We start from the raw sequence: 26,535 nt of genomic DNA, 5'->3' as shown, positions 1-26,535 counted from the left end.
TCACGTGTGTGTACTCTTACCTGCTCTGGCGGATGCAGGTGGTGAAGATGTCGAAGAATAAGAAGAAGAAGCTGAAGAAGAAGCAGAAGCGTCAGGCAGAGCTCCTGGAGAAGCGCATCCTGGAGCTGGAGGAGCTGGAGAAGGGGTGCGAGGATGGGGAGGAGAAGGAGGAGGACCCCCAAACGCCTGAGGGGCCCACCTGTGTCCCCCTCCAACAGGCCTCCTTCCAGGACATCGCCTGCGAGGTCACAGAAGGTAAGGTCATGCGTGGAGCGGTGCTTTCAGATCCTTCGTCTTTTGGCACAAACTCCTTTTCCCTTTTGATTGTTGAACTTTAACCCATTCTAATGCTGATGTAACAATCACTACGGGTAACTGAAGCGCTGGGGTTCTAGAACGCTGACTTTAAAATTTGGAAAAAAAACATTCCAAAAGCCTGACGTGCGTTCAAGCCGGCGAGCCTTAGCTAACGTTCGCGAACATATTCAAACCTTTTTCTGTTCGCCACGAACGTTAGCTAAGGTTACCCAACAGTCTGAAAAGGTAGTGCGTCGCAAACAGAAATGACTGCGGACAGGAAAGACACAGAGAGAACTAAAGTTGCCCGTTTGATCCAGAAATGTGAACGAAAAGTCAAGTATTGAGGGATGACATATATCGCTCAGTTCTGCAGACCTCTTCATTGGTTGGGCTTCTGGGGAATTCCTATGCTTTGGTCCCTCATCTTTGCGCTTGTGTTTGCTCTGGCTAACTGTCTGCTGAACGCCTGGAATGTAATTCTTATTTCTCCATGACAAATGGGGAAAAATGCCGTAAACAAGCTTCACTGAGTTAGCGGAATAATCGCACTAAGCCTGAAACAGCTATGGGAGGGTTCTGGGTTTTGCTGAGTCCTGTCATCCAGCTAACTGAATCCAGCTTCTTCATACAGGCCTCTGATAATTTGACATTGCATGAAATGAAATCACTTCAGTCATTGGCTGTAGTCCCAGTGTGTGTTGCTGTTAGCCTTAGTCATGTGACTGACGGGCCTCCTGGTCTGTGCTTTGTACCCAGAAAGCAGCACTGAAGGGTGGGGTCAGGACGAGGGCGTGATGGAGGTGAACTGCAATGGCCACACCCCCAACAGCCCCCCTCAGGGGAGGGAGAAAGATGAGGAGGAGCAGCCAGACCAGTGCGAGGAAGAAGACCGCCGCAACGCAAATGACGGCCTGCAGGGGGAGCACGACTCGCAGGCACAGCAGGAGCCGCTCGCCAACGCCACCTACCAGACCTGCAACGGCCTGGCCGACGACGGTGACCTCAGTGACGTGAGCCACTCGGCGCCCTCTACGTGGCAGGAGGAAGAACGGCAGCCTGGGGAACCGGCCACCGGCTGCGCCGAGGCAGAGAACGTTCTGGAAAGCCAGGAGGAGAGCCTGAGGAACGGTCAGTGAGGGACAGCCGTGCGTCCCCTCTCTGCACCCCTCTTTCCCTGCCCTAACTAACACCCTCTACTACAGCAAGGGCCCCTGTACGAAAGTGACGGACACTAACCTGTCCTTGTAAGGGTGTGTGCGCACACAAGCCATGTCAGGAGAGTGCACCATACACAGTTACAGAGCCACCAGAGCCCTTCGCCTTAGGGACGACGTGTTTCTGGTTTATAGTTCTCTACTTTTACGGCCGCTGTTGAAGTGCCTAGCCAAATGTGCCTCCGAAAACCGTGTAAAGTACTGTAGCACTCTGCACTGTGATTGGCTCGGCGATTACTTTCTCTCTGCTTTTGAATGCATGCAGGCTGGGGAGGGAACCCGTAGCTAGTTCCAGAAAACCACCGGAGCACACGTTTTCCGGAGATGTTTTAAAATACAACAATATTCACCATAAAATAACTCGATGCTTCTGTTCGAGGCTTGAAACATATCGTGTCAGACTTCTGCTAAGTAGTGCATACAGTGATCACTGGGTTGGGCGTTCCCAAGAATGGTGTTTGTCAAAGTGTTTTATCTCTGTTTTTAGAAAACAGATTTTTAAAAACATTTCTGTAAATGAATAGTTATGTTGTTGCTAGGATTCCTGACTAGATGATAAAATTTATGTTCTTGAATCCAGGTTGGAATTATCCTTATATTCTCCACATATATTCTGTGTGTGTGTGTGTGTGTGTGTGTGTGTGTGTGTGTGTGTGTGTGTGTGTGTGTAAAGATTTATGAATTTACTGTGACCCAAAAATTATTTACATTAATTTCTGTCTACTGTGCGGATATTGCTATAGAGAACATTTAGAGCAGGTCAAAGGTCATGAGACTGTCGTACACTGACGCCAGTCAAGGACATTCACAGACTTGTCCTGAAGCCACACGTGCGTTTTCTTGGCTGTGTGCTTAGGGTCGTTGTCCTGTTGGAAGGTGAACCTTCGCCCGAGTCTAGGTCCTGAGCGCTCTGGCACAGGTCTTCGTCAAGGATCTCTCTGTACTTTGCTCCATTCATCTTTCCCTCGATCCTGACTAGTCTTCCAGTTCCTCAGACTGTCGTACACTGATGCCCGTGATTGGGGGCGGCCCTCTCTGTCTGTCACTGAGGAGGGGTTTTTCCCTGTGCGATGGGGCTGATTGGTCCGCTTTCTCAATGATGCGGTTTCTTAGTTTGGTTTTCTGGGTGTTTTGTGGTCACTGAGTCTGGTTTCTCTGTGTGATGTAGTCCCTCAGTCAGGGTGTGTCTGGGTGTTTTGTGGTCGCTGAGTCTGGTTTCTCTGTGTGATGTAGTCGCTCAGTCAGGGTGTGTCTGGGTGTTTTGTGGTCACTGAGTCTGGTTTCTCTGTGTGATGTAGTCACTCAGTCAGGGTGGGTCTGGGTGTTTTGTGGTCGCTGAGTCTGGTTTCTCTGTCTCCGCGATGCTGCAGCTAAGTTGGCGGCCGGAAACCTGCTGGTGAACCTGCTGGAGCCGTTCAACTCTGACAAGATCCAGGTGAAGATCGCGGACCTGGGGAACGCCTGCTGGGTGGTGAGTGTGCCGGCACTTCCTTTATCTTTCCGGAACATTCCGGGATTACCGTTTTCACTTTTTCTCACACTGAGAGATCTGTCTTGCAGTCCCTTCGGAAAGTATTCCGACCCCTTCACTTTTTCCACATTTTGTTACGTTACAGCCTTATTATTAAATGGATTAAATTAATTTTTATTCTCATCAATCTACACACAGTACCCCACAATGACAAAGCAAAAACAGGTTTAGAAATTTTTGCAAATTTATTAAAAATAAAAAACTGATCACATTTACATAAGTATTCAGACCATTTGTTACGGCACTCAATATTGAGCTCAGATGCATCCTGTTTCCATTGATCATACTTGAGACGTTTCTACAATTTTATTGGAGTCCACCTGTGGTAAATTCAATTGATTGGACATGATTTGGAAAGGTACACACCTGTCTATACAAGGCCCCACAGTTGGCAGTGCGTTTCAAAGCAAAAATCAAGCCATGAAATTGAAGGAATTGCCCGTAGACCTCCAAGACAGGATTGTGTGGTACAGATCTGGGGAAGGGTACAAAAAAATTGCAGTATTGAATGTCGTGAAGAACACAGTGGCCTCCAGGGAAGAAGTTTGGAACCACCAGGACTCTTCATAGAGCTGGCCAAACTGAGCAATCGAGGGTGAAGGGCCTTGGTCAGGAAGGTGACCACCCGACGGCCACTCTGACAGAGCTTCAGAGTTCCTCTGTGGAGATGGTAGAACCTTCCAGAAGGACAACCATCTCTGCAGTGCTCCAGCAATCAGGCCTTCAGGGTAAAGTGGCCAGACGGAAGCCACTCCTTAGCAAAAGGCACATGACAACCCACTTGGAGTTTGCCAAAAGGCATCATAAAGGACTCTTAGACCATGAGAAAAAAAGACTGAAGCATGGTGGTGGCAGCATCATGCTGTGGGGATGGATTTCACAGGCAGAAACTGGGAGACTAGTCAGGATCGAGGGAAAGATGAACGGAGCAAAGTACAGAGAGATCCTTGATGAAAACCTGCACCAGAGCGCTCAGGTCCTCAGACTGGGCCGAAGGTTCACCTTCCAACAGGACAACGACCCTAAGCACACGGCCAAGACAACGCAGGAGTGGCTTCGGGACAAGTCTGTGAATGTCCTTGAGTGGCCCAGCCAGAGCCCGGACTTGAACCCGATCGAACATCTCTGGAGAGACATGAAAATAGCTGTGCAGCAACGCTCCCCATCCAACCTGACAGAGCTTGAGAGGATCTGAAGAAAAGAATGGGAGAAATACCCCAAATTCAGGAGTGCCAAGCTTGTAGTGTTATACCCAAGAAGACTTGAGGCTGTAATCGCTGCCAAAGGTGCCTCAACAAAGTACTGATTTTGGATGTTTACATTTTTTAAAGGGCCTGTTATCGCTGTTTTACTTTCCCCTGCCCCTTTGCAGTTTTGTGCTGCCCATCACTTCTGAACCCAAAGACGGTGTTGTACCATACAGTGAAGGTAAAGATGTGTAGCCAGGCGCTGTTTGGGTTGGAGCGGGCAGAAAAATAACTAAGAGGAGGCTGGGGTAAAGCACGCAGAAGATATGTGGTCGCGGGGCGGATCTTGGTGGAGTCTGTGTTTGGAGGGGGGGAGCCCAGGAGTGTTGAGCAGTTTGTGATTTGATCGATGCCACTCTCTCCCACAGCACAAGCACTTCACAGAGGACATCCAGACGCGGCAGTACCGCTCCCTGGAGGTCCTGATCGGCGCGGGGTACAACACACCCGCCGACGTCTGGAGCACGGCCTGCATGGTGAGGGCAGCAGGGCGGGCGGGGCTGGGGTGGTGCGATCGGGGGGTGGGTCACAGTCCCTGGCCACAAAGAATTGAATGATTTTTGCTAAAAAACGTAGCTTCTTTTCAAGTGTGTGTCAGTAATCTGCAGGAGATTAACCAGTGACTAAAGGGTTAACGTATTTTAAATAATTATATGTGCCAGGTGTGGGGCGGGGCCCACCTTGTTTAGCAGTATCTGTCTTCTGCTCTCAGTTGTTTCATTTGCTGATAATTAAATTGTTAATAAGGTCATTGTTAATAAGGTGAAGATTTGTTGTTCTACAATGATTTAATCTTAGTAAATCGGCATTGCTGTGCGCAGCCAGTTAGCAGATTGGGTCAGCAGTCTCCTGTGCTGTAGGTGCTTTTTGTTCACCATTTTTTTGGGGATTACTGTAATCCAGTTCCAACAACAGCGTAGATGCCACTGGAGAGTTATATCCTGCAGAATCCTGTGCTAAATCCACTCTGCTTGATACAGGACACTGCTAACACTTCACAATAAGATTACCTTAATTAACACGAGTTAATGCATTAACTCGGTTTCGCCTTTAACTAACCTGAACAAAAAAACTAGACCGTAAGGGCCATAATTATGTTACAGTGAAACGTTCGCCAAAGAGAATCACGTTTTCCATCCTTTATTGGCCGGGTCTGTCTGTCTTTCAGGCGTTCGAGTTGGCGACGGGGGACTACCTGTTCGAGCCGCACTCTGGTGAAGACTACTCTCGTGATGAAGGTAACGTTTCTCCGGCCTCACCTGAGGATGGTGCGCACCTGTAGCTCTCCTCACCTGAGGATGGTGCATACCTGTAGCTCTCCTCACCTGAGGATGGTGCGCATACCTGTAGCTCTCCTCACCTGAGGATGGTGCATACCTGTAGCTCTCCTCACCTGAGGATGGTGCATACCTGTAGCTCTCCTCACCTGAGGATGGTGCGCACCTGTAGCTCTCCTCACCTGAGGATGGTGCGCATACCTGTAGCTCTCCTCACCTGAGGATGGTGCGCATACCTGTAGCTCTCCTCACCTGAGGATGGTGCGCACCTGTAGCTATCCTACCTGAGGATGGTGTGCATACCTGTAGCTCTCCTTACCTGAGGATGGTGCATACCTGTAGCTCTCCTCACCTGAGGATGGTGCGCACCTGTAGCTATCCTACCTGAGGATGGTGTGCATACCTGTAGCTCTCCTTACCTGAGGATGGTGCATACTTGTAGCTCTCCTTGCTAGAGAAAGCCACCTATTGTTTGTTGGTGGTTTGTTGAAAGATTATGTTTTGTGTATTGTGTTTGTAGGTATTCCACTATTCTATACCCCACACACAGGAATTACTACTCTTGACTAGGAGGGTGATTTCTTTCAAATTAACCTGGCAATTTGTTTAACTTTGAATAACCAAAAAAACAAAAAGCTCCTGCAATTCATTTTTGTCGGGTTCATAATGTTCATTTCTCAGTTGTGCCATCCTGTCATAGAATTGTGTTTTATTGTTGGGGCACCACAGGTTTTTCTCTAAAACACCAGGACTTCGGCTTTTACCAAAGCTGTGAATGTGTGTTTATTTCTATGGTGTGTATGGACACATGAACTTTTCCGCCTTATTGATAAATACACCTGGTAAGTTTGCTCCAGGGAGTGTGATGAGCAGAGATCAGTCTGTGGTGCCCATGTAAGGGTGGCAGTGATGCCAGTCCCAGAGTTCCTGAGACGGATCACTGCCCTCAGAGTTCATCAGCATTCCTGTGTGTATTTTCCTCTGACTACAACTTAAGATCTGAGCCACTGGACACCCTGCAGTGGAGACCCACCCCCCATGTTTACCTCCCCACACTGTCCCCATAACCTGCTGCCACACCTGCCTGCACCTCTCGCACACCCACACCTGCCTCCACCTCTCCCACACCCACACCTGCCTCACCTGCCTGCACCTCTCCCATGCCTGCCACACCTCCCTGCGCCTCTCCCACACCTGCCTGCGCGTCTCCCACACACACACCTACCCCATCCTCTTCCAGATCCACACCTACCACCACTTCTCCTACACACACCTGCCTTCACCTCTCCTACACCCACACCTACCCCCTCTTCTTCCAGATCCACACCTACCACCACCTCTCCTACACCCACACCTGCCTTCACCTCTCCCACACACACACCTGCTTCCACCTCTCCCACACACACACACCTGCCTCCACCTCTCCCACACCCACACACCTGCCTTCACCTCTCCCACACCCAAACCTACCCCCTCCTTTCCCACACACACACCTACCTCCACCTCTTACACACACACCTGCCTTCACCTCTCCCACACCCAAACCTACCCCCTCCTTTCCCACACACACACCTGCCTTCACCTCTCCCACACCCAAACCTACCCCCTCCTTTCCCACACACACACCTACCTTCACCTCTCCTACGCACACACCTGCCTTCACCTCTCCCACACCCAAACCTACCCCCTCCTTTCCCACACACACACCTACCTTCACCTCTCCCACACACACACACACCTGCCTTCACCTCTCCCAAACCTGCCTCCACCTTTTTGTTTTCGGCTACTTTTTTAAACTGGGCCGTCATACTTTGTCATCCCATGCAAATTCTCCCATACATTACTGTATGTCACCAGCAGAATTTGAGCCCGCACCCCTGAGTTGGGCGGTCTCTCTTGTCCTTGGAGAGCCACAGGGTGTGCTGGTTCTCATTGTGTGCTGCTTTAAGTGATTAAGCACTCCATTCATTCACCTGACCTGAATTTCTTGCTGGTTTTTCTGCTGAAAAAAAAACCCAAAAGAGAACGTCGCTGGTCTATCGCCACAGGCCCCACAGCCTGTCTGTTACAGTACATTGGCTTTGGAGACCCTGAATACAGCTGCTCAGGCACACCTGCAACTGCAGGAGCCTGTCCCACAGCCTGTCCCACAGCCACAGCCTGTCCCACAGCCTGTCCCACAGCCTGTCCCACAGCAGGAGCCTGTCCCTCAGCCTGTCCCACAGCAGGAGCCTGTCCCTGGGCCTGTCCCTCAGCCTGTCCCACAGCAGGAGCCTGTCCCACAGCCACAGCCTGTCCCTCAGCAGGAGCCTGTCCCTCAGCCTGTCCCACAGCCGGATTCATGCGCCCGTTTCCAGGCTCAGAAAAGCCCACCCAGAGGCTGTGGTCTGGATGGGACAGGCGGAGGATTATCTGGATCATTCTCTGTCGGGGCAGCGTTGAGTTTGCTGTGGATTGTGTGTTTGGTCATGGCGCTGATGCCCCGCTCGCCCCCACCGCACATGAAGGGTGTGGCGCCTCGTGTTCACGCCCCCCCACTGGCACTGGTACGGGATCACGAGGGCCGTACACCAGTTAGAAGTGCACGTTCTCTGGCCACCTCCACCGCCTGCACCTACACACACAGTGTTCAGCAGGAGCGGTCAGGTGTGGTATAGACCTTCAGGAGTCCTGGAAACAGGCAGGCAGGCACACACACACACACACACACACACACACACACACACACACACACACACACACACACACACACACACACACACACACACACACACACACACACACACACACACACACACACACACACACACACACACACACACACACACACACACACACACACACACACACACACACACAAGCCCCATCTGAGCTGCATCTGCAACGACATGCTGCTTGACTGTGACACCTGGCCCGGGCTCCTGCCCCGTGTCGCTGGCTGCTGGTAGAACAAAGGGAAGCCAGTATGTCCCCGTGAGCCTCCAGTCTGCTTCTCCTCAGGACTTTGCCTTCGCGTGGCTCAGCTCGGAGAGAGCCGCCGTGTCGGCAAAAGGCTTTTCTTCTAGGGTCTTGTGTGTAATGCTCACATCGCAGTGATCTTCAAGTTCTGAAACACTGAAACCTATCAAGGTTCTCCGGCAAGAATAACAACTTGAACCTCGAAATGAACAGTTGACTGTTAAGGGGGGAGTGGGGGCACGGGAAAAGACACTGGCGTTCCACAGACCATTTCTGCTTTTCATTTTAACTCAGGCTCATCATGCTTCGCATTTAACATTTGCTTAATCTGCTGCTTTAGCCATCTCTCTCTCCTTTTCCCCACTCTGCCTCACCCCCCCTACCCTCTCCTTCCTCCCCCTCTCCTCCAGACCACCTTGCCCTCATTATTGAGCTCCTGGGGAAAGTCCCCAGGCACTATGCACTCAGTGGGAAATTCTCACAGGAATACTTCACCAGGAGAGGTATGCTCGTGTGTGCGTCCTGCTCTGGAACAGTGGACGCCCCGTGCACCTGGCCCGGAGTCGGCTTCAGATCTCAGCACGCAGTGTTTTGAGGTCTGGGCTGTGGGTGTGCTGACTGATCCCCAGTCAGTGCGTTGGGGGGCATTACCAGCCTGCAGCACCAGAGGCGCGCCGTTGTGGCCTAACGGCATTTCGACAAACCCGTACACACCATCCAAACCTTATCCCTCCTGTCACCAGATAGATCAGACCACAAGCTGGGTCAATTCAGTCTGATTTCAGTTTCAATTCAGTTTTAGTTCATCATTAGAAGAATGCCTGTATGGATCTCTGAAGATTTTAAAAGTAATTATTTAATTCCCTGAATTAGCCAAATTGAAGTGAAATTGATCCCTCCTTCGCCTGAGGGAGAAGGCTTTGAGAGGGAGATTGACAGCTAACTAAAAAATGTAACCATACAGTCATGAGATGATTGGACACCGTAAAGAGCCTGAGGGTTTTTACCTTTGCTACTGCTTCTACACAGTCAGACCTGAGTCGGCAGCTCAAAGAGCAAGATGATCAGCTGGGTATGACTGCCTGGGCTGGCCGGAGCTTCAGACGTGACTGAGGAGTGATGTGATGGTGTACCACTCAGGCAAGCTCCTTTCAGATGAAAAGGCCGGTCTCCTTCTCACGCCTCCGTGCAAACATTCATGTCTTTGCTAAATCCTAGAACACCAGAGTAAAAAAGGTGGTGGTTGTGGTGGTGGTTTTAATCGAAGTGCGGCTCTGGAGCGCCTCCTAGCTGCCAGGCTGGGACTGCACCCCTCTGCCGGCGTCCACTCCCGGGGCAGGTGATTGGCGGGAACGCTGTTTGATGAATCTGTGGTCTGTCTTGTCCTCCTCCTCCCCTCCTCCTCCTGTCTTCCGTTCCTCTTGGATGCCCAGACCACATTGCGTTGATCATTGAGCTGCTGGGGAAGGTTCCACGCAAGCTCATTGTGGCTGGCAAATACTCCAAGGATTTTTTCACCAAGAAAGGTAACAAGAATTTATGGATTCCCATTCTGAGCCCCAGAACCGCTGCTTTGGGTTAGCCATTAGAACCCCAGAACCGCTGCTTTGGGTTAGCCATTAGAACCCCAGAACTGCTGGTTTTTAGATTTGAACCTGACGGCTTTGGAGCGCTTAGCCTGAACCGGCTTGGGACTGCCCACCCCCTGCCTGGGTCCATTCCCGGCAGGTGATTGGGTACGCATTTGAACGAACCTGTGGTTGCTCATTCCCCCCCCTCTCTGTTTCCATTCCCGTAATGCAGACCTGTTAGCCATTGATCCTAGAGCTGCTTGGGAGCCTTCCCGCCAAGCTTTGGGCTTTGCAAATACCCAAGAATTTGGTTCACCAAGAACAGAACAAGACTTTGGATTCCATTCTGACCCCAGAACTGCTGCTTTGGGTTACTCACTAGAACCTCAGAACCGCTGCTTTGGGTTAGCCATTAGAACCTCAGAACCGCTGCTTTGGGTTAGCCATTAGAACCCCAGAACCGCTGCTTTGGGTTAGCCATTAGAACCCCAGAACCGCTGCTTTGGGTTAGCCATTAGAACCGCTGCTTTGGGTTAGCCATTAGAACCGCTGCTTTGGGTTAGCCATTAGAACCCCAGAACCGCTGCTTTGGGTTAGCCATTAGAACCCCAGAACCCCCGCTTTGGGTTAGCCATTAGAACCCCAGAACCCCCGCTTTGGGTTAGCCATTAGAACCCCAGAACCGCTGCTTTGGGTTAGCCATTAGAACCCCAGAACCGCTACGTTGGGTTAGCCATTAGAACTCCAGAACCATTCATTTGGGTTAGGCATTAGAACCCCATAACTGCTGCTTTCAGTTGGTCATCAGTGAAAAATTGTTCATTTTTTCAATTGTAGAAGTTACTTTGAAGAAGGTCATAAGTTTGTTTTCCTTTTGGGGGGGGAAATGGAACATGTTCTGTATTGAATTAGTTGATAATAGATTTGCTCAGTTTATGCATGTGTGTGTGTGTGAGAGCTTTTTGTGCTTTTAAAGGTTTGTGTTTTGTGTTGTCCTGAAAAGTGTATTCTTTGGGTTTTTCCTATCTGTCTACCGACTGTGTGACGTATGGGGGTGTGCCTTATGTAGTCTGTTTTTGTGTGTGTGTGTCTGCCTGTCTGCCTGCATGTGTGTGTGTGTGTCTGCCTGAGCACTCCTAAACACTGAATGCTTGAATATGTGATATGTTTGCAAGCAGTTGTCAGTTGTCTAATGTCATATGTTGGGACTGGAGAGTATTGCATTTTTCACTGCGCTAGTTTTTGACATCACTTCCTGTTTCCACAGGTGACCTGAAGCACATCACTAAGCTGAAGCCGTGGGGCCTGCTGCAGGTGCTGGTGGAGAAGTACGAATGGCAGCCGGAGGAAGCGCAGACCTTCTCAGACTTCCTGCTGCCCATGCTGGACCTCATCCCGGAGAAGAGGGCCACCGCCGCAGAGTGCCTGCGCCATGCCTGGATCGCCTCCTAGTGGCAGCTCCGGGCAACTGCGCCTCCCTGTCCCGACCCCTCCACATGACAGTGACTGAATCAGCCAGCCTCAGCCATAACGGCAGTATCCCAGAGAAACTCCCTCCAAAAATACTAGCACATTTATTAATTTATTTGTTTTATTTTTTGTTTCGTATAATTTCGTTTTTCTTCCTTTCTGAACGTTACTTGAGTATGTCTGCTTTTTTCATGTTGTTCCCCCCCCTCCTGAACTCTATTGAAGATACTGATGCTGGAGAATGGTGGTTTTTGGCCACGCCCACTCACAGGCTTCTTCTTTGTCCATTTCCACGCTGCAATGTTTAAAAAATTGCAGCAATTGTTTTATTTTTAAATTTTTTTTTTTTGAAGCAGAATATCAGCAACTCCAAAGACATTACCTGCAGTGTAGTGCAGCGGTCAGTTTATGGGCTGTTTTTGTGTTGGATAGTGTTTGCATTGTTTCTATATGACTAACAGATGACAGCTGTGTCATTTTCTGAGGTGCTTAGCATTAGTCAGAGCTCACAGCAGTAGGGGGCGCTAGAGAAGGCTGTGAGAGGGGCACTATGCTGCCAGTGTTGCCCAAAACCACAAACAGACTTTGTACCTTCTCCATAAAGGCCATGTACTTGTCTTTCCTCAGTTCACACATGGCGAGTTTATCTATCGACAGCTTCAGCAGGAATGGTCAGCTTGTTGAGAGATTATACGTATATTTGACGAGTTCCCCAGCCTCTGTTTCAATCTTCTGATAAAATCTGCGTTGGTTTGATAGGCTAATTTTGGTCCTCCTTTAGGTTTTCTTTTTCTAATGTGATGATAGTCTTTTCCAAATACAAAATGGAGGCTGCCACTGTCCACAGTGAAGCAGTTGAATGATTGGGTGTGTGTGTTTTCAGTGTGTGTGTGTGTCTGTTCTGTGTGCCTGTGGGTGTTCTGTGCATGTGTGTGTGTGTGTGTTTGTGTGCGTGAATACACTCTTACCAAAGAGTTTGCCTTCTGTATATTACAACCTTGTACAGTTTTTACCGAATTCAGATACTGTTGTGTATTAGATTTAAAAAAAATATTTCGCCGGCAATGTTTTAACTAATTTTGGGAAAAGTCTGGGTTTGGATTGGATTTGGAACTCTTCTGTAAGTCTAGCTGTTTTTTTTGTTTTTTTTTTTTAAAGAAAGGAAACGCACACAAAAAAAGATTTCCATAACATTGCTCTTCAGTTTGTTTTCAGTCTAAAAAGAAGCCAAGGGCTTGCGCTGCTGTGAGATGCCAGCCGCCTGCTCTCTTCTGCTCAGCTTGTTTCCATTACACAGGTCTTCCGCGCTTCCCTTGTTCAACATGCTTGCTCACTGCGGAACGTGAATAGAAATATTTTCCCCCCTGTGGATCATAGGTAATAAAGAGGTTTTTAAAATGAATTGCTGCTGACGTTTTTTAACATATTACATTTTAGGCTCTTTGGTTCTCACCCCAAAGATGAGGTCATGACGGCTGGGGGGTCTCTCTATTTTATTGTTTTCCATTATACACAAAACATTATTAGTCACTGGACAGTTTTTGGTGACAGATTGTGCAGGCATTGCAATTTACAGAACAATCGACAATAATTACAATCGGTAATAACACACTGATGGCTTTTCCATCTTCACATAAACAATGACCATGTCCTTATATCATAATGACCTTTAAGCACACTTTCTATTATTTACAGTCTTCAGTAGACTTCAGGACAATAACACAAGCAGACACAAGGGGGCAGTGCTCACATTCTGCAGCTTCACATCACAATGATCTAGCCCTTCAAGAGATGACTGGGGCTCAGAAAGTAAGTGTACTTGAGGAACATGGACTGTACTTCAAACGGATGAATCACCCTTTGACCTCTTACATTATGTCCCGGTCTATGGTCCTGGTATGAACTGGCATAAAGCAGGCATAGAAAACAACAAATTAGTTCACTGAAGAGCTGTTCTGTCCATTTATAATTCTCTTGCGTGTTCATATGTTGTATAAGATGAGTGGGATATAGGGGCTCATTGTGTACCAAATGTAATCACATCTCTCATTGACTAAAGCTTGTTGGACTCCTGAATTTACAGTTTGGTTGGTTACAGGGAAACCATACCCGAAAATCAGTTTGATGGTAAATAGGTTTGTGCACTGAAAGCAAAATTTGGGTGACCGGGAGTGTAACATACTAACCTTTTAGATATCCCTGTCTTGTCCCAGAACAATTTACAGAAATAAGACCTTTAGCTTTACTGGGGCAGCTGCACCCCCTCAATGGAGTAGCAACACGCAGCTGAGCTGAAGAGATGCGTTTCAGTTGCGGGATGCAGTGAGTCGGGTTTCTGAGCAACTGCAACCTTCAAATGGTGGACGGATCAAAATGCAACATGTAAACTGGGTAAAATTGTTCTTGCAAAGCCTCGACCGTACTGTACTTTATACTGAAAGCTGTTCTCTGATGGGTTACGCAGTTTGTTTCACTGGGGTAAATGCACGATGACGCAATGGAAAAAGTAAAGTCTACCACACACTGTTACCATAAATAAAAACAGGTGACATGTACAAATGCAGTGTCCCCTTTAGAAATGGAATGAATACAGCACACGGGGGGAGGGGGAGTTCTGTGGACCACAGCATTTTAAAAAAAACGCTGTCCAGAGGTTGAAAGGCACAGAGTTGGACCTGAATCGCAGTTCGCTTAAGGAAACGGGCTTAGGGAATCGGCTGCCTTTCTGTGAAACGGATGAAGCAGTCTGGCGTATGGAGGGTAAAGTTTAAATGCTTCACTCAGCCCCTCAGGAGGACAGGGGTCTGGGCTGCCTGTTCACGACCCCGCCCGGCTGACACTGGTGCAGTACAAGGCGGCCGGAATTCTGCAGGGTCATTGCTATGACGACAGGCCTCCAGGTTCCACGCTGCCTCTAGACCAAGAGGGGCTCAAGGGTTTTCTGTTAAGGAGAGAGAGAACAGAGTAGGGTCAGCTCCACGGCAAACCTGGGTCAAAATATACTTTAAACTTTATTCATGCTGCTAAAATTTGAATATGCTAGTGTCGGTGGCCTTTGAAAATTTAACAAAACCTCTACCAACCAATATGTACATATATAAAATAGCTTTTGAGAATTTTGGTTTCAGATTTTGAGTTGTCTTAAGGAATTTGACAGGTGTCAAAATACTGGGTTTGCATTCTTTGGCCACAGGAGCATGGCTGTGTCTCGTGTCAAAACAGGAGTTTTACTGAGCTGTGCAGCTTTATAAACCTGACAATCCACTCGTCCTGTGAAGCATTAGTTCACAACCCCCAGAATTTACATAAAGGGGCGGTCCAGGTTTTCATCATGGGATTAATCCCACTTATTTTCCTGATGATGCAAAAGCAAAATGGAAAAACAGAATGACTCAGATGGTGTCTGGTGTTATTCTTTTTTAAAACGTTATAGCAGCAGTCTCAAAATCAGGCTGTGCAGAGTATAATGTTCAGTGTTAATTTAACTCAACAGACTTTGTAGTTGGGGGTCAAATGTTCTCCGGGTTCATTTGATCCCTACCATAAACTCTGATCAGAGTTTAATTAACACTGAGCATATTCAGAGGCTACTATTGTAAATTGTTCAGTGTTAAACATTCTTCTGTGTAAGATGCAAATCAGGCATTAGAAAACCAGTGATGAGGCCTAGAGAGAAACTGGAGGTGTGTGGAAGGGTGTTTGGTAATGAACAGAAGGAGACAGTTCTGTTTGCATTTTTGTGTCTTTGGGCTCTGGGCTCTACATGATTGGTTGTTTACTGGGGTTGTAAACGTATGTCCTCAGAGACTGTCCCATTTCATCCTCAAATGACCATATTTGTTCTTATACCGCACGCCCATGTCCTAACTCCATACCAGCCAGGGAAGCCATAAGAGATCGAGCTCCTGTTCTGTAATGGGCACAATCAGACACACTGCCCTTCTCTTGCCTCACGGTTCACAAAAAAACTCAGATAAGCAGGAACAATACACTATTATGATAACGGCAATGTAACTCAAGCCATAACACTGAGCTGTTTTCGCACCTACGCCCAAGGACACATTTCAGAAATTTACATCAATTTATAACAAGCCGCATTGTTTGGAGATGCACAAGAAGCTTATATTGGCTGCATCTGGCCCATAGCACTAAGGGAGAGGAGTCCTGACTAGCATATGAAATGACTTCGTACACCGGACTGGCTGTTCATACATGGGGCAGCGGAGGTGTAGCATAGTGCTCAGGGACCTGAGCCTTCAACCCTGACATCGTTGTCTTGATTCTTAGGCAGGGCACATCCCTTTATACGGCTGGATATTGTACTGTTCAGGTGCACAAATGGGTTGTATATAAAAGAAAGTAAGCTGTGTACGTCGATCTGTAAATAAGTAGAAAAAGGACAGCAAGCCATCGCTTGCTTAAACACAAGTTACATTGCTGCAATGCTTGCATAAGGAGAGGAGTCCAGACTAGCATTATGAAATGTTGTAGCCACCTGACGGTGTTCTGCACAGTTGCTATAGTTTTTACTTATTAACTGTGTTTTCTTGATTCTAGGGAAACCACTCTTATATACAGTTATAAATTTTATTTCAGGGCAAATTTCTGATGCCTCGTACGTTAAGCTTTAAATAACTAGTTAATGAAAAAGACTGTGTAAAAAATCTGGTTTTATTTTATTTTATTCTTTGTTCTTTAGAAGGGACATGGCGCCCGCGGTGACCACGCCCGGCTGTTCTCTCAGAACCCTGATGTTTTCTTATGAAGGCCATTAGTTTTAATGTCTGAAGCTGGTGAAATAAGCATAACTAGCTAATTTACTCTGGAACAGAATGGGTTAAAAAAAAAAAAATTAGCATCTACTCTGTATGAGCACTAATTATGTGATTTACTTCAACAGATGTGCATGAAGCGTCCACGGCAAAGCAACAGTGAGGTACAATGCGAATACATCCACAGCCTTAGATAATTATGCCAGATCCGAACAAGCATCGGTATGTGCAAATTTGAACGGTCATTATTTTTGCTGAAATTTATCTGGTTGATTGATTGTGTGAGCACACGTGCGTCTCATCTCAAGGGTCAGCTGTGCTGTTTTGAAAAACCATGAAGTAGCATTTGTTTTAAATATTTTCATGTTAGAGATTAAGATTTATTTGTGGTTATTTGTCTGTGCGAAACCCTTTGTATCCCAGTGACATCCCAGTCCATAGTGGTTTCATTCAATCACCGGCCGCTGCCAAGTTATTAATTTATTTATCTTATTATTCTTTTATCTGCTTTCTTTTTGTTTTTGTTGTTGGTTGAAGCGTGTTTTAATGGCATCGGTCGTTTGAAGTGGGGGCGCTGTCTCGTTAGAAGCGATAACACAGAAACGTTCTCGCTGTAGTTCTAATGAAGGGCTTATTGCTTAAGGCCAAAGAGAGACGGGAGATGGAGTGCGATGGAAGTTAGTTCATTCTTTTGTTTGTTTGTTTGTTTGTTTAAATTTTGTATCTCATGTCATAACTAGGGTGGTGCAGTAGATAAAACTGTCGCCTCACAGCAAGAAGGTTGTGGGTTCGAATCTCGGCTTGGGGCCTTTCTGTGTGGAGTTTGCATGTTCTCCCTGTGTCTGCATGGGTTTCCTCCCACATTCCAAAGACAAGGACCATTTCATGACCCTTACAACATAAATCATATAGCCAAGGAGTCCTGGAGGGCAAGTGTGTATGCTGGTTTTTGTTTATATCAATTACACCAATTACGCTGGCCAAATGAGCCAATTGGACTGGTTCACTTGTAGATTAGAACACGGTTAAATGCATATAGAGACACAAGAGCTGTCTTCGACTGTCATTCAAGTGCTCATCAAAAATTGTAGAATGGCATAAATGTAGGTAATTAAGTAATTAAGGCCAGAAGTTGCAATGAAAACCAGAAACGGATACAGCAGTCTTTGCCCACCTTATTGCTATGATAGATTGATCTTGAATGACATTCCACCCGTAGCTGTGATTTACACAATGCAGTTGTGCAAAGCAAACACCCCCTCTGTCCCCCTCTGCCTACAGACTCACCAGCACCTTCCAGCTCAAAGTCCTCGGGCAGGAGCTTGTCCTGGCGGTTCCCCAGCACGAAGGCCAGGAAGGACAGCACCAGGGCGTCCAGGATGCTGATGATGGCCAGGATGTAGGCCCAGCGCACCGTGCAGTTCCCCAGCGTGTACTTGTCCGTGCGCTCCCCGCACATCCGCTTCACCTCCGCAGAGTCCCAGCCGTCCGGGTAGATCATGCAGCCCATCACCATGGTAACAGCTAGGGAAGGTTGGGGAGTTGTTACACCTTTCACATATTCCACAATGCCACAGTATTTGGTTGTATGTCATGTCAAAAAATGTATTTTTTAGAAAGGGCAGAGAATCACTTCCAGTAAAAGTGTTCAGGAGCTAAATGATGCCAATTGACAGTCTTGAGAAGGGCCTAGTGATCTTGTTTGAGTTTATGAGACCATAAACAGCCAGTTTAGGGCTGGTATCTCAAACTCCAGACCTGGAGGGTCCAAGTTTGTGCTGGTTTTCAGTATCTTTCAACACTTAAGTGCTTCATTTGTCTTTGATTGTCTAAGGATTCCACACACTTGGCTTCAAAAGTTAAAATTGGCTTCTGATTGAAAGGAAACTCGGAAGACATTGCAACCCTCTGGGACTGGTACCACTTTGAGATCCCTGGTTTCAGTAAACATTGGTTCCTGACCTCAACCCGGCCTCAACCCAAACCTAACACCTCTTAGTACAAGGCTTCTCAACCCGCTTTCTGGAGCTCTACTCCAACCCTAACAAACCACACCTCATTCATCATCAAGAGATCTCCTTGAGTTGCTAATTAGTAGAATCAGGTGTGCCAAATTAGGGTTGGAGTAGCCCTGTGCTAAGAGGTGTTAGGTTACAGTTCAGGCCGGCCCAGTGCAGAGGTATCACTTCACAGAAATCATTAAAGATCATATGGCAGTTATCACACCAGTTGCACCTAGCTGGGTGCTACACATTGGTGGTGGTTGAGTTAAGTTTTCCACCACTGCAAAGTGCTTTGTGAAGATGAAAGGCACTAAATATACTGAACAAAAATATAAATGCAACACTTTTTTTCAACACGTTTTATTTTTCCCACAAATTTGTTTATATCACTGTTAGCTAGCATTTCTCCTTTGTCAAGATAATCCATCTCCTGCACAGGTGTGGCATTTCAAGATGCTGATTAAAAGCCATGATCATTACACAGGTGTTCCTTATGATGGGGTCAATAAAAGGCCACCCTAAAATGTTGAGTTTTTTGTTGTCCATCACCATGCCACTGATGCCTCAAGAGTTAAGAGATCATGCAATTGGCATGCTGACTGCAGGAATGTCCTGTAGAGCTGTTGCCAGAGTAATGGGTGTTCATTTCTCCACCATAAGCTTCAATGAAAGGATTTATATACTTACCTGTTGTATCTTGTTGCTTTGTAGAACAGACTATTATAATATAGTGAATTTGGAACATTTTAGTCACATTAAATACATTCCGCTCAGTGTTGGCTGCACTGTCTCACCAGAGGACGGAACCTGCTACAGCACAGTGTCCCCATCAGTGGAAATTGGCATTGTTCTGGGCCTTTGGTAATTCTATCTCTGTATGTGATGCAGAGGTTACTATGGGAGACAAGTCTTTATATACATACAGTAGCAGATGAAATGGTGTGCTAGTCTACCAAAATGACTTATGGTGCATATAGCACTGACATGGATTTCTCAAAGGGCCGTCCACATTTTGTTCTCAGTGTGTTCAGCTCTAACACTAGCCCTCTATTTTGGCGTAACAGGGTTACTGAATTTCTAGAGAGCCTCAAGTTAGTTGCAAGGCCCAGTTAAAAATGCATGGCCGATGACACAGTCATCAGATTTCAAGTGGCAACTAGATCCGCTTGAAGGTGTCAGATGCTGGGCGGACACATCATCCCCAGGTGTAACAGAAACAGCTTTGGTGACAACAGCGTGCTCACAACAGGGAAGTCACCACCTGCCGTGACATGGATATGCTGGAGTCCTGTGCTGGGGAGCCAGGTCTATTAGCATGAGTGATTACTCTTAAGGCTGTAGTGTGGTAGCAAAGGTCGCCAGCATAGAGGTGGAGATCCCAAACCCATGGGGGAGGGGTTTGAGAGAATCTCAGGGGGTCTCCTGGAAAATGGAGAAAAACATTTTCCTCTTTGTGGGACTTGGGGAAGTGAATCATAATTTGATTACTTGGACATATTTATCTTGTAGTCATTGAAATTACAGTGTATATTATCTACTAAATAGGTACAATATATGGCTTATATGGATATGTGTGTGGTGATGACATTTCAACACGTTGCTGTGTGGTTTTGTGTAACAGCCAGCCTATGGTGGATGTTGTATAATGGATATATGGGGTCGTTAGCCACAGGGCAGCCATTTTAGAAAATCCTGAGATGAAAATGTTTGGTAAACTCTGAGTGCAGAATTGTCTAAATTTGAAAGTAATTCAATGTGCCTGAAACCAGGAACATGTCATAAGTTACTTCCTCGATGTCCCTGATGTTAGTAACTGACCTTGTTTAGTCAATAATTCTGTTATTAAGTTGGTAAGTGTCGATGTGGCGATGTCTGTAGTACTGTGGTCTTCCAGACAAACATTAGTGTGGAGCTGATTGATGTACCATGGCCTTCTCTTTGAATTGAGAACATGCTTTTGTGTAAATGCAGATGTTACTGTTCTGTATATGTGAAGACCCTAAATGGGTGTGGTTTCCCCATATCTGGGGCCAAAACCATACAGCCAATACCAGATTGCATTGAGGAGAGCTTGCATTCTAATGAATTTATCCTGTGGGAAATGGCTCATGCTTTTCCTCAGCACATAACAACATTGGTTCAGGTAAAAGGAGTCCTAATGCTAATTCTGCTGCATTTTGCAATTATATTCTCTGTAAACGAGCCAAAAAGCAACAAAATGTGCCTCGTTACTTATTGGAAAGTGTATTTAGAGATTTTTTTTAGTTGGAAAAAGAAAGAAATCAAGCTCACACCCCACCCAACCACCAGAGGAGGGAACCCTTGTTTCCATAGCAACCCCTGAATCCCTCGCACCCCTGCTCCTCATGCTCAGTGCCAGCTGTGCATTTGGCTGAATCCAAACTGGCCCTGAGTTTCTGGAATGGTCTCTCCCCTTTGGCCCTATGTCTCCAGCCAGCTCTCATTAGCTGCCTGTTAATGTGACCTGGGCTGCTGTCATTGCTGTGATTTTATCAGTACTGATGAGGCTTTGTCATTGTGCATGCAGGAATTAGGAGCAATTAAGCCCACTGGGGATGTAAGTCTGCAGATTGGCCATTTGCTTTTTTTTCTTGAGATGCTCTGAACTGAAATGCTCCCATTCCATATGGTGGTGTACCCTGTAGATCTTGTTAGTTCTGTATGTTTGGGTGAACCTGTGCATGGAGAAGCCACATAGGTAATTGGGCATTGGCACAGACTCACCCAGGTAGCCTCCAAAAGGCTAGGTCTTCATCCTGGTGATCACCTGCAAACTTCATTCTGGCTTTTTATGCTGATCTTGGATAAGGGGCTTTTTCCTTGCGCGACAGCCTTTCAAGCCATGGCGATGTAAGATTCTCTTAATGGTGGATGTAGATACTTTGGTACCTGATGCCTCCAACTCCTTCACCAGTTCCTTTGTTGTTGTCTTGGGGTTCATTTGAACCTTTCGGACCAAAGTTTGTTCAGCCCTGGGAGTTAATTTGTGCCTCTTTCCTGAATGATGCAGTGTCTGTGTGGTCCCAAGATTTTTATATTTGCATACAATTGTTTGTACAGATCTTCTGTTGTTTGGAAATTGCTCCTAAGGAGGAACCAGACTTGTGGAGGTCCAGAATTTGTTATCTGAGGTCTTGGCTGAGTTGCTTGGATTTTCCCATGGTATCAAGGGCAAAAAGGCAGTGGCTCTAAAGGTAGGCCCTTAGATACAGTCACAGCTGCCAATTAACTCCTAATTATGACAATTGGCAAATCAGAAGCTTCTAAAAAGTCATTATATCAGTTTCTGGAATCTTCCAGACTGTTTAAAGAGACAGTCAACTTGGTGAATGTAAACTATTGACCCACTGGAATTCCAATATAGTGAATTAAAGATGAAACAAATCTGTCTCTAATCGATTGTTTTAAAATTACCTCTGATATGAACAAAGTAGATGCCCTAATTGACTTGCCAAAAGAAATGTATGGTAACATGAAATGTGTGGAGTTGTGAAAAACTGAGTATGAATATCTTTAGACTAGGTGTATGTAAACTTTTGGCCTCAACTGTAGTCAAGTCAAGTTTATTTGTATAGCACATATTCATAAAACTGAATGCAATTCAAAGTGCTTTACAGAATAGTGGGAAAAAAGAAAGATTGATTTGACAGTACATTTAAAATACATAAAATAAATTTTAAAAGTAGTAAAAAGTAAATAAACATTCAAATAGCTAGGAGATCTTCTCAGGCTGCTTATGGAAACTTGTTGTATGTCGGAGAATTCTATCTCTCCCAACTTACAACCCTAGTTGTGTGGTGGAACACTCTAATCAGGAGTGCTAGGTACACAGGGAGGGGGCTCCCTCTGTGAGTTCCAGAAAAGATTAAGAGCAAAGACATATATATGAAAAAAAGAACAGCAAAAGTGCAATTTAAGAAAAGTGCAACTTAAGAACTAAAAACTGTTTAAAATCAGTTTAAAAAGATGAAAGAAAAGATAAAACAGTTTTAAATCTATTAAAAAAGATATATAAATTAGAAAAAGAAAAGAATTAAAAAAAATATAGAAAGAGCAAATAAAAGTGCAGTGCAGTGCTTTAAAAAGCCAAACAGAACAGAAAGATCTTGAGCCTAATCTTAAAAACTGCTATAGACGAGGCCGATCTAAGATCATCTGGTAGTTTGTTCCAGTTTTTGGTTGCATAGTGGGCAAATTCTGCCTCGCCACGTTTAGTCCTGACTCTTACTCCTGTAGTTGTTGATCTACTTCTCAATTATCTCACATTGAATTAACACCTAATCACTCCCAGATCATTGAACGTCTTTGTTCTGCGGTAGAAGAAAACCTGCCTGGGAAGGTTTGACAGCTTAGTGAATGTGCCTGCCTAATTAAAATACGACCATAGTTAAACTTTATGGAATGAGTGACATATGTGGGAAAGAGGGGACGATATGTTTCATGGGATTTTTATGCTAATTCGGCTCTGCATGTAGGCTACCCCCCATCAAAAATCTTACTATACATTGAATATACACCCTAAATTAATAAGCGCGTGCGTCTGTGAAGCGTTGTGTCTTCAGATCTGAGCTTTTACTAGCCCGTAGGAATACTTTCATGGAAGTGATATAATGAGCGGGAATTGTGCACTAGTGAGACAGTCCTCGTTATTCCCCTACTCACTCCCAATTTGTTTGACTGCTGTCAGCGCACGCGTTTACAGAACCCTTGTTTTCTTTCGGCGGCTTTTTACTTCCTGTTGGACCAGTAATTTATTACGTAAATTGTCACTTTAGAGCTTCACCAAGTAGGAAAAAATAAATACCCTTACGGCGAATAGATCGGTTTTTGTATCTGTGTCACACATTAAAATGATCAGACTTAACACAGCATATTGGCGTAGAGATATTTTGTCTCCTGTCGCCCCTGACAGGCTATGTACCGAGTCCGGGTTTTGTGGTCGTATCTTTATGCGCCCGTCTGTGTTCCTCTCTCCGCTTACATATCCCACAGTCTTGTCAAAATCATGTTGTGTTGCATGTTTAAAGATTGGGTCCCAGTTCAGAAAATACTTTGGTTTTACTGGTTTGTCTGTATTTGCCTCTATAGAAATCGTTCTCCACCTACCAAAGGTGATACCATGTATATAACATATGAGGGTCTACTCTTCAGTGTTTGGCAACCTTTTCTTTCTTTGACTATGCCTATCACCTGAAGTGTACAATGTAAATTCCATGCCAGCGCTGTATGTATCTAGGCATCTCTGTATTTTGTATTTTTGTTTATATTTATTTTGTACAGTTGGGCTTTTTGTGGTTGTTACTATTTCTATTCTTCTAGTGTATTCTAATTCTAGGACTTCCCGTTCATATGAACTGAGGTTTTTTGTTTATATGAAAAATTGATTGAGGACAATAGAATGAATGTATTGGTTGATTACACAGCCCCCAGTTGAAAAAAGTCGGTCGGCAATAGTTGGACAAACCCTCTATTGGTTTAGTTGTTTGAACTTGGTTCGCGTCAATGTGTTCATTTCAACTGAGAAAAGAATACATTGATTTTTGCCAACTGTCCACTGTATTTATCACGCCGTATTAAACCCACGAATATCTCAGTGCATGCTGTATGCGCGCACAATTCTGGAGTATTCGCGTATGTGTGTGTGTGTGTGAGAGAGAGAGAGAGAGAGAGAGAGAGAGAGAGAGAGAGAGAGAGAGAGAGAGAGAGAGAGAGAGAGATTTATTGATCTACAGTTATTACCATTCGCTACGGCCCACGACTCCAAGACATAGAAAGTGTCGTGACAAAAATATACTGAGCCTGATCCTCGTGACCAGTGGTTAAATCGTCGTGGCTTACCCGAGGCAAGTTGCATCCACGCGCATATCTTGTAGACGCTCCCGGCGTTACAGAACATGAAGAGGCTGAAGCAGACGATGCATCCCACAATGAGCAGCATCGACGTCCCGACGAAGAACATGGCAGTCCTGAAGGCTCCCGACGGGATGGAGGCGAAGTCCAGAACACTGCCCTTACATATCAGCTCGGAGGTCAGCGCGTTGCCGATACAGTAGTAGAAGAGGCCAAAGTAGCCGGCTTGGGGGGTGTTGACGCTGTCCCCGATCCAGTAAGGCTGAATAAACACCACCACGGTGATGATCGCAAAGCAGATAGTGAATATTGCCCAGAGCACACCGATCGCTCTAGCGTTTCTCACATAGTTGGTGTGGTAAATTTTGGCAGCCTCCTGGGCAGGTAGCATTTTCTCCATCTTGGCAAGTGGTTATTGGAGACTAAAAGCCAGACGACTAGGTGAGATCAGGCAGACGCGCTGAGGATCATAAGATTATCAACATGAACAAATACAAACAGGAATAGAAATGAAATGCTTTCTTCCTGGTGAGGTCAATAAGTTTCACATTCAGTCTGTCAGAGCGAACTGCTGAGCGAGAGCTGCCTTGGAGAAAATGGAACTCCCTTTCACTCTTTGTCACAGTGTTGTTTCATGCGCTACAGTCCGCCTTTCTTGTCTATTGAACATCATCCATCGCTGTCTTCAAATTTAGCCACTGCTTATGTTGTAATATATCTAAAAAGCATAAATGTCCATTACTTACACATGACGTTAGAAGGATGAGTAGCAGCGTGCGCTAATCCGCTCTAAATACTTGCTGTCCATCTGTTGGTTGCTCACGCTACTCCATTCAGCTCGCGCCAAATTCCCTGACGAAATCAACCACCAATATGTCAGTCAGTAACTCAGAACCACGGACAGCGCCGTCCCGGGATTGATGACGTGTCTTTGACAAGTGCTCTTTCGGGAAGGTCCGCGAGCAGGAGAAGTAAATGATCTTCGCGCGATTTAGAGGGCAGCGTGCAGTTTACAGCGCAAACGGTCATGAACAGTAACAGAGTTTTTTTCGTTATTCTGCACAGAACAAGTAGATATGGACATTGAAAAGTTTTTTCCCCAGTTTTGGGTCAAATGAAATCAACCAGGCATCTAGGGGCAATAAAAACTACACCATCGACGTCACCAGGGCTACTACCACCTAACTGGCTAATGTCTATTCATGGTTCCAGTTCTTATCAGTCCACTATTGTGGCACAACCACAGCCAGAACATGATTCAGAAAAGGCAAGAAGCTGATCAACAGTATCTGTTACAACAGTCCCGACACAATCCCTTCAGTGTGAAAGGAATGTATGTGTGCCAGCAAGGTGCATTAATACATGCATTAATAATGGTCATTCTATCTGTGCTATAAGGTAACATCAAACCACATCTTACTCAAGGAGAAGTTCAATTATTAATTTATAGATTGGTCCAAGGTAATATTTTTTGTTCTTACACTCCCTCGGGGTACTTGCAACAGAATGGGATCTCTATGAACAGACAGAGAAATTAACTTTTCAATAGACTGTTCTGGTGTCATACGCCTGTGTTTACTGCAGGATAATACATGCCTGTTTCACACACTGCACACTGCTCCCTGAATCAGTTATTTCTTTGCTCTCTACTAGCCACATGATCCAACTGCAAATAGATTTATGTTACCTGGTATGACGGTATCAGATAACCAAAGTCTATGTATATGGATGCATGTTGGGCTTGTTTGTAAGCCATTTCCATAACAAACCGGTGCCTGCCCGCGGCAGATGGGTTCAATCAATCAATCAAATTTTATTTGTATAGCGTATTTTACAGCTGTTGTCACAATACGCTTTACAGACAACCCTGGCCTAAACCCCCACAGGAGCAAGCCTAAGGCAACAGTGGCAAGGAAAAACTCACTGTGGCAGATGGGAAGAAACCTTGGAAGGTTCCTCTGGTCGGCTCAGGGTGCCGACTGGTGACCAACATGTCAGTCAATCAGGGTTCCCCCGGTTCTGCTCAAGGTTTCTTCCTGCTATCAGTCAGGGAGTTTTTCCTTGCCACTGTTGCCCTAGGCTTACTCTTTGTGGGCTGGTTCTCTGTAAAGCTGCTTTGTGACAAAGCTCCTTTGTTAAAAGCATTATACAAATAAAAATTGATTGATTGATTGATTGTTTATCTTTTTTGTGGTGAGTAGTAAATCATGACTTACTGAGCAGTATTTGTGTAGTACTCAGGTCAACATGCACATTGGTGAATGACGTAGTGGAGCAGGCGCAGGAGAGCTGGATATGTTTCCAGAATGTTATGGGTTTGA

The 26,535-nt window shown here is 45.9% G+C and overlaps 2 protein-coding genes across 2 annotated transcripts in view; one reads left to right on the top strand and one right to left on the bottom strand.

Annotated features, from left to right (window-relative positions):
• Positions 1–12,970, top strand: part of LOC135234861 (SRSF protein kinase 1-like) — a 32,731-nt gene extending 19,761 nt beyond the window's left edge. The window contains exons 10-16 of the mRNA XM_064299863.1: positions 39–255; positions 1,057–1,428; positions 2,885–2,985; positions 4,661–4,768; positions 5,461–5,530; positions 9,961–10,053; positions 11,366–12,970. Of these exons, the coding sequence (XP_064155933.1) occupies positions 39–255; positions 1,057–1,428; positions 2,885–2,985; positions 4,661–4,768; positions 5,461–5,530; positions 9,961–10,053; positions 11,366–11,550 (1,146 nt within the window). The 3' untranslated portion in view covers positions 11,551–12,970. The remainder of the gene's footprint in view (positions 1–38; positions 256–1,056; positions 1,429–2,884; positions 2,986–4,660; positions 4,769–5,460; positions 5,531–9,960; positions 10,054–11,365) is intronic.
• Positions 12,971–13,092: 122 nt separating this feature from the next.
• Positions 13,093–25,170, bottom strand: LOC135234862 (LHFPL tetraspan subfamily member 5 protein-like). Its single transcript, XM_064299864.1, has 3 exons — positions 24,203–25,170; positions 17,628–17,864; positions 13,093–14,509 (listed from the first exon to the last, which is right to left on the bottom strand). Exons 1-3 carry the CDS (start codon positions 24,612–24,614, stop codon positions 14,499–14,501), a joined length of 660 nt encoding a protein of 219 aa, XP_064155934.1. The 5' UTR covers positions 24,615–25,170; the 3' UTR covers positions 13,093–14,498.
• Between the last annotated feature and the right edge of the window lie 1,365 nt (positions 25,171–26,535).

This window comes from Anguilla rostrata, chromosome 11 (assembly GCF_018555375.3).
Source record: "Anguilla rostrata isolate EN2019 chromosome 11, ASM1855537v3, whole genome shotgun sequence".
Taxonomy (NCBI): domain Eukaryota; kingdom Metazoa; phylum Chordata; class Actinopteri; order Anguilliformes; family Anguillidae; genus Anguilla; species Anguilla rostrata.
This window is presented reverse-complemented; position numbering and strand designations above follow the sequence as displayed.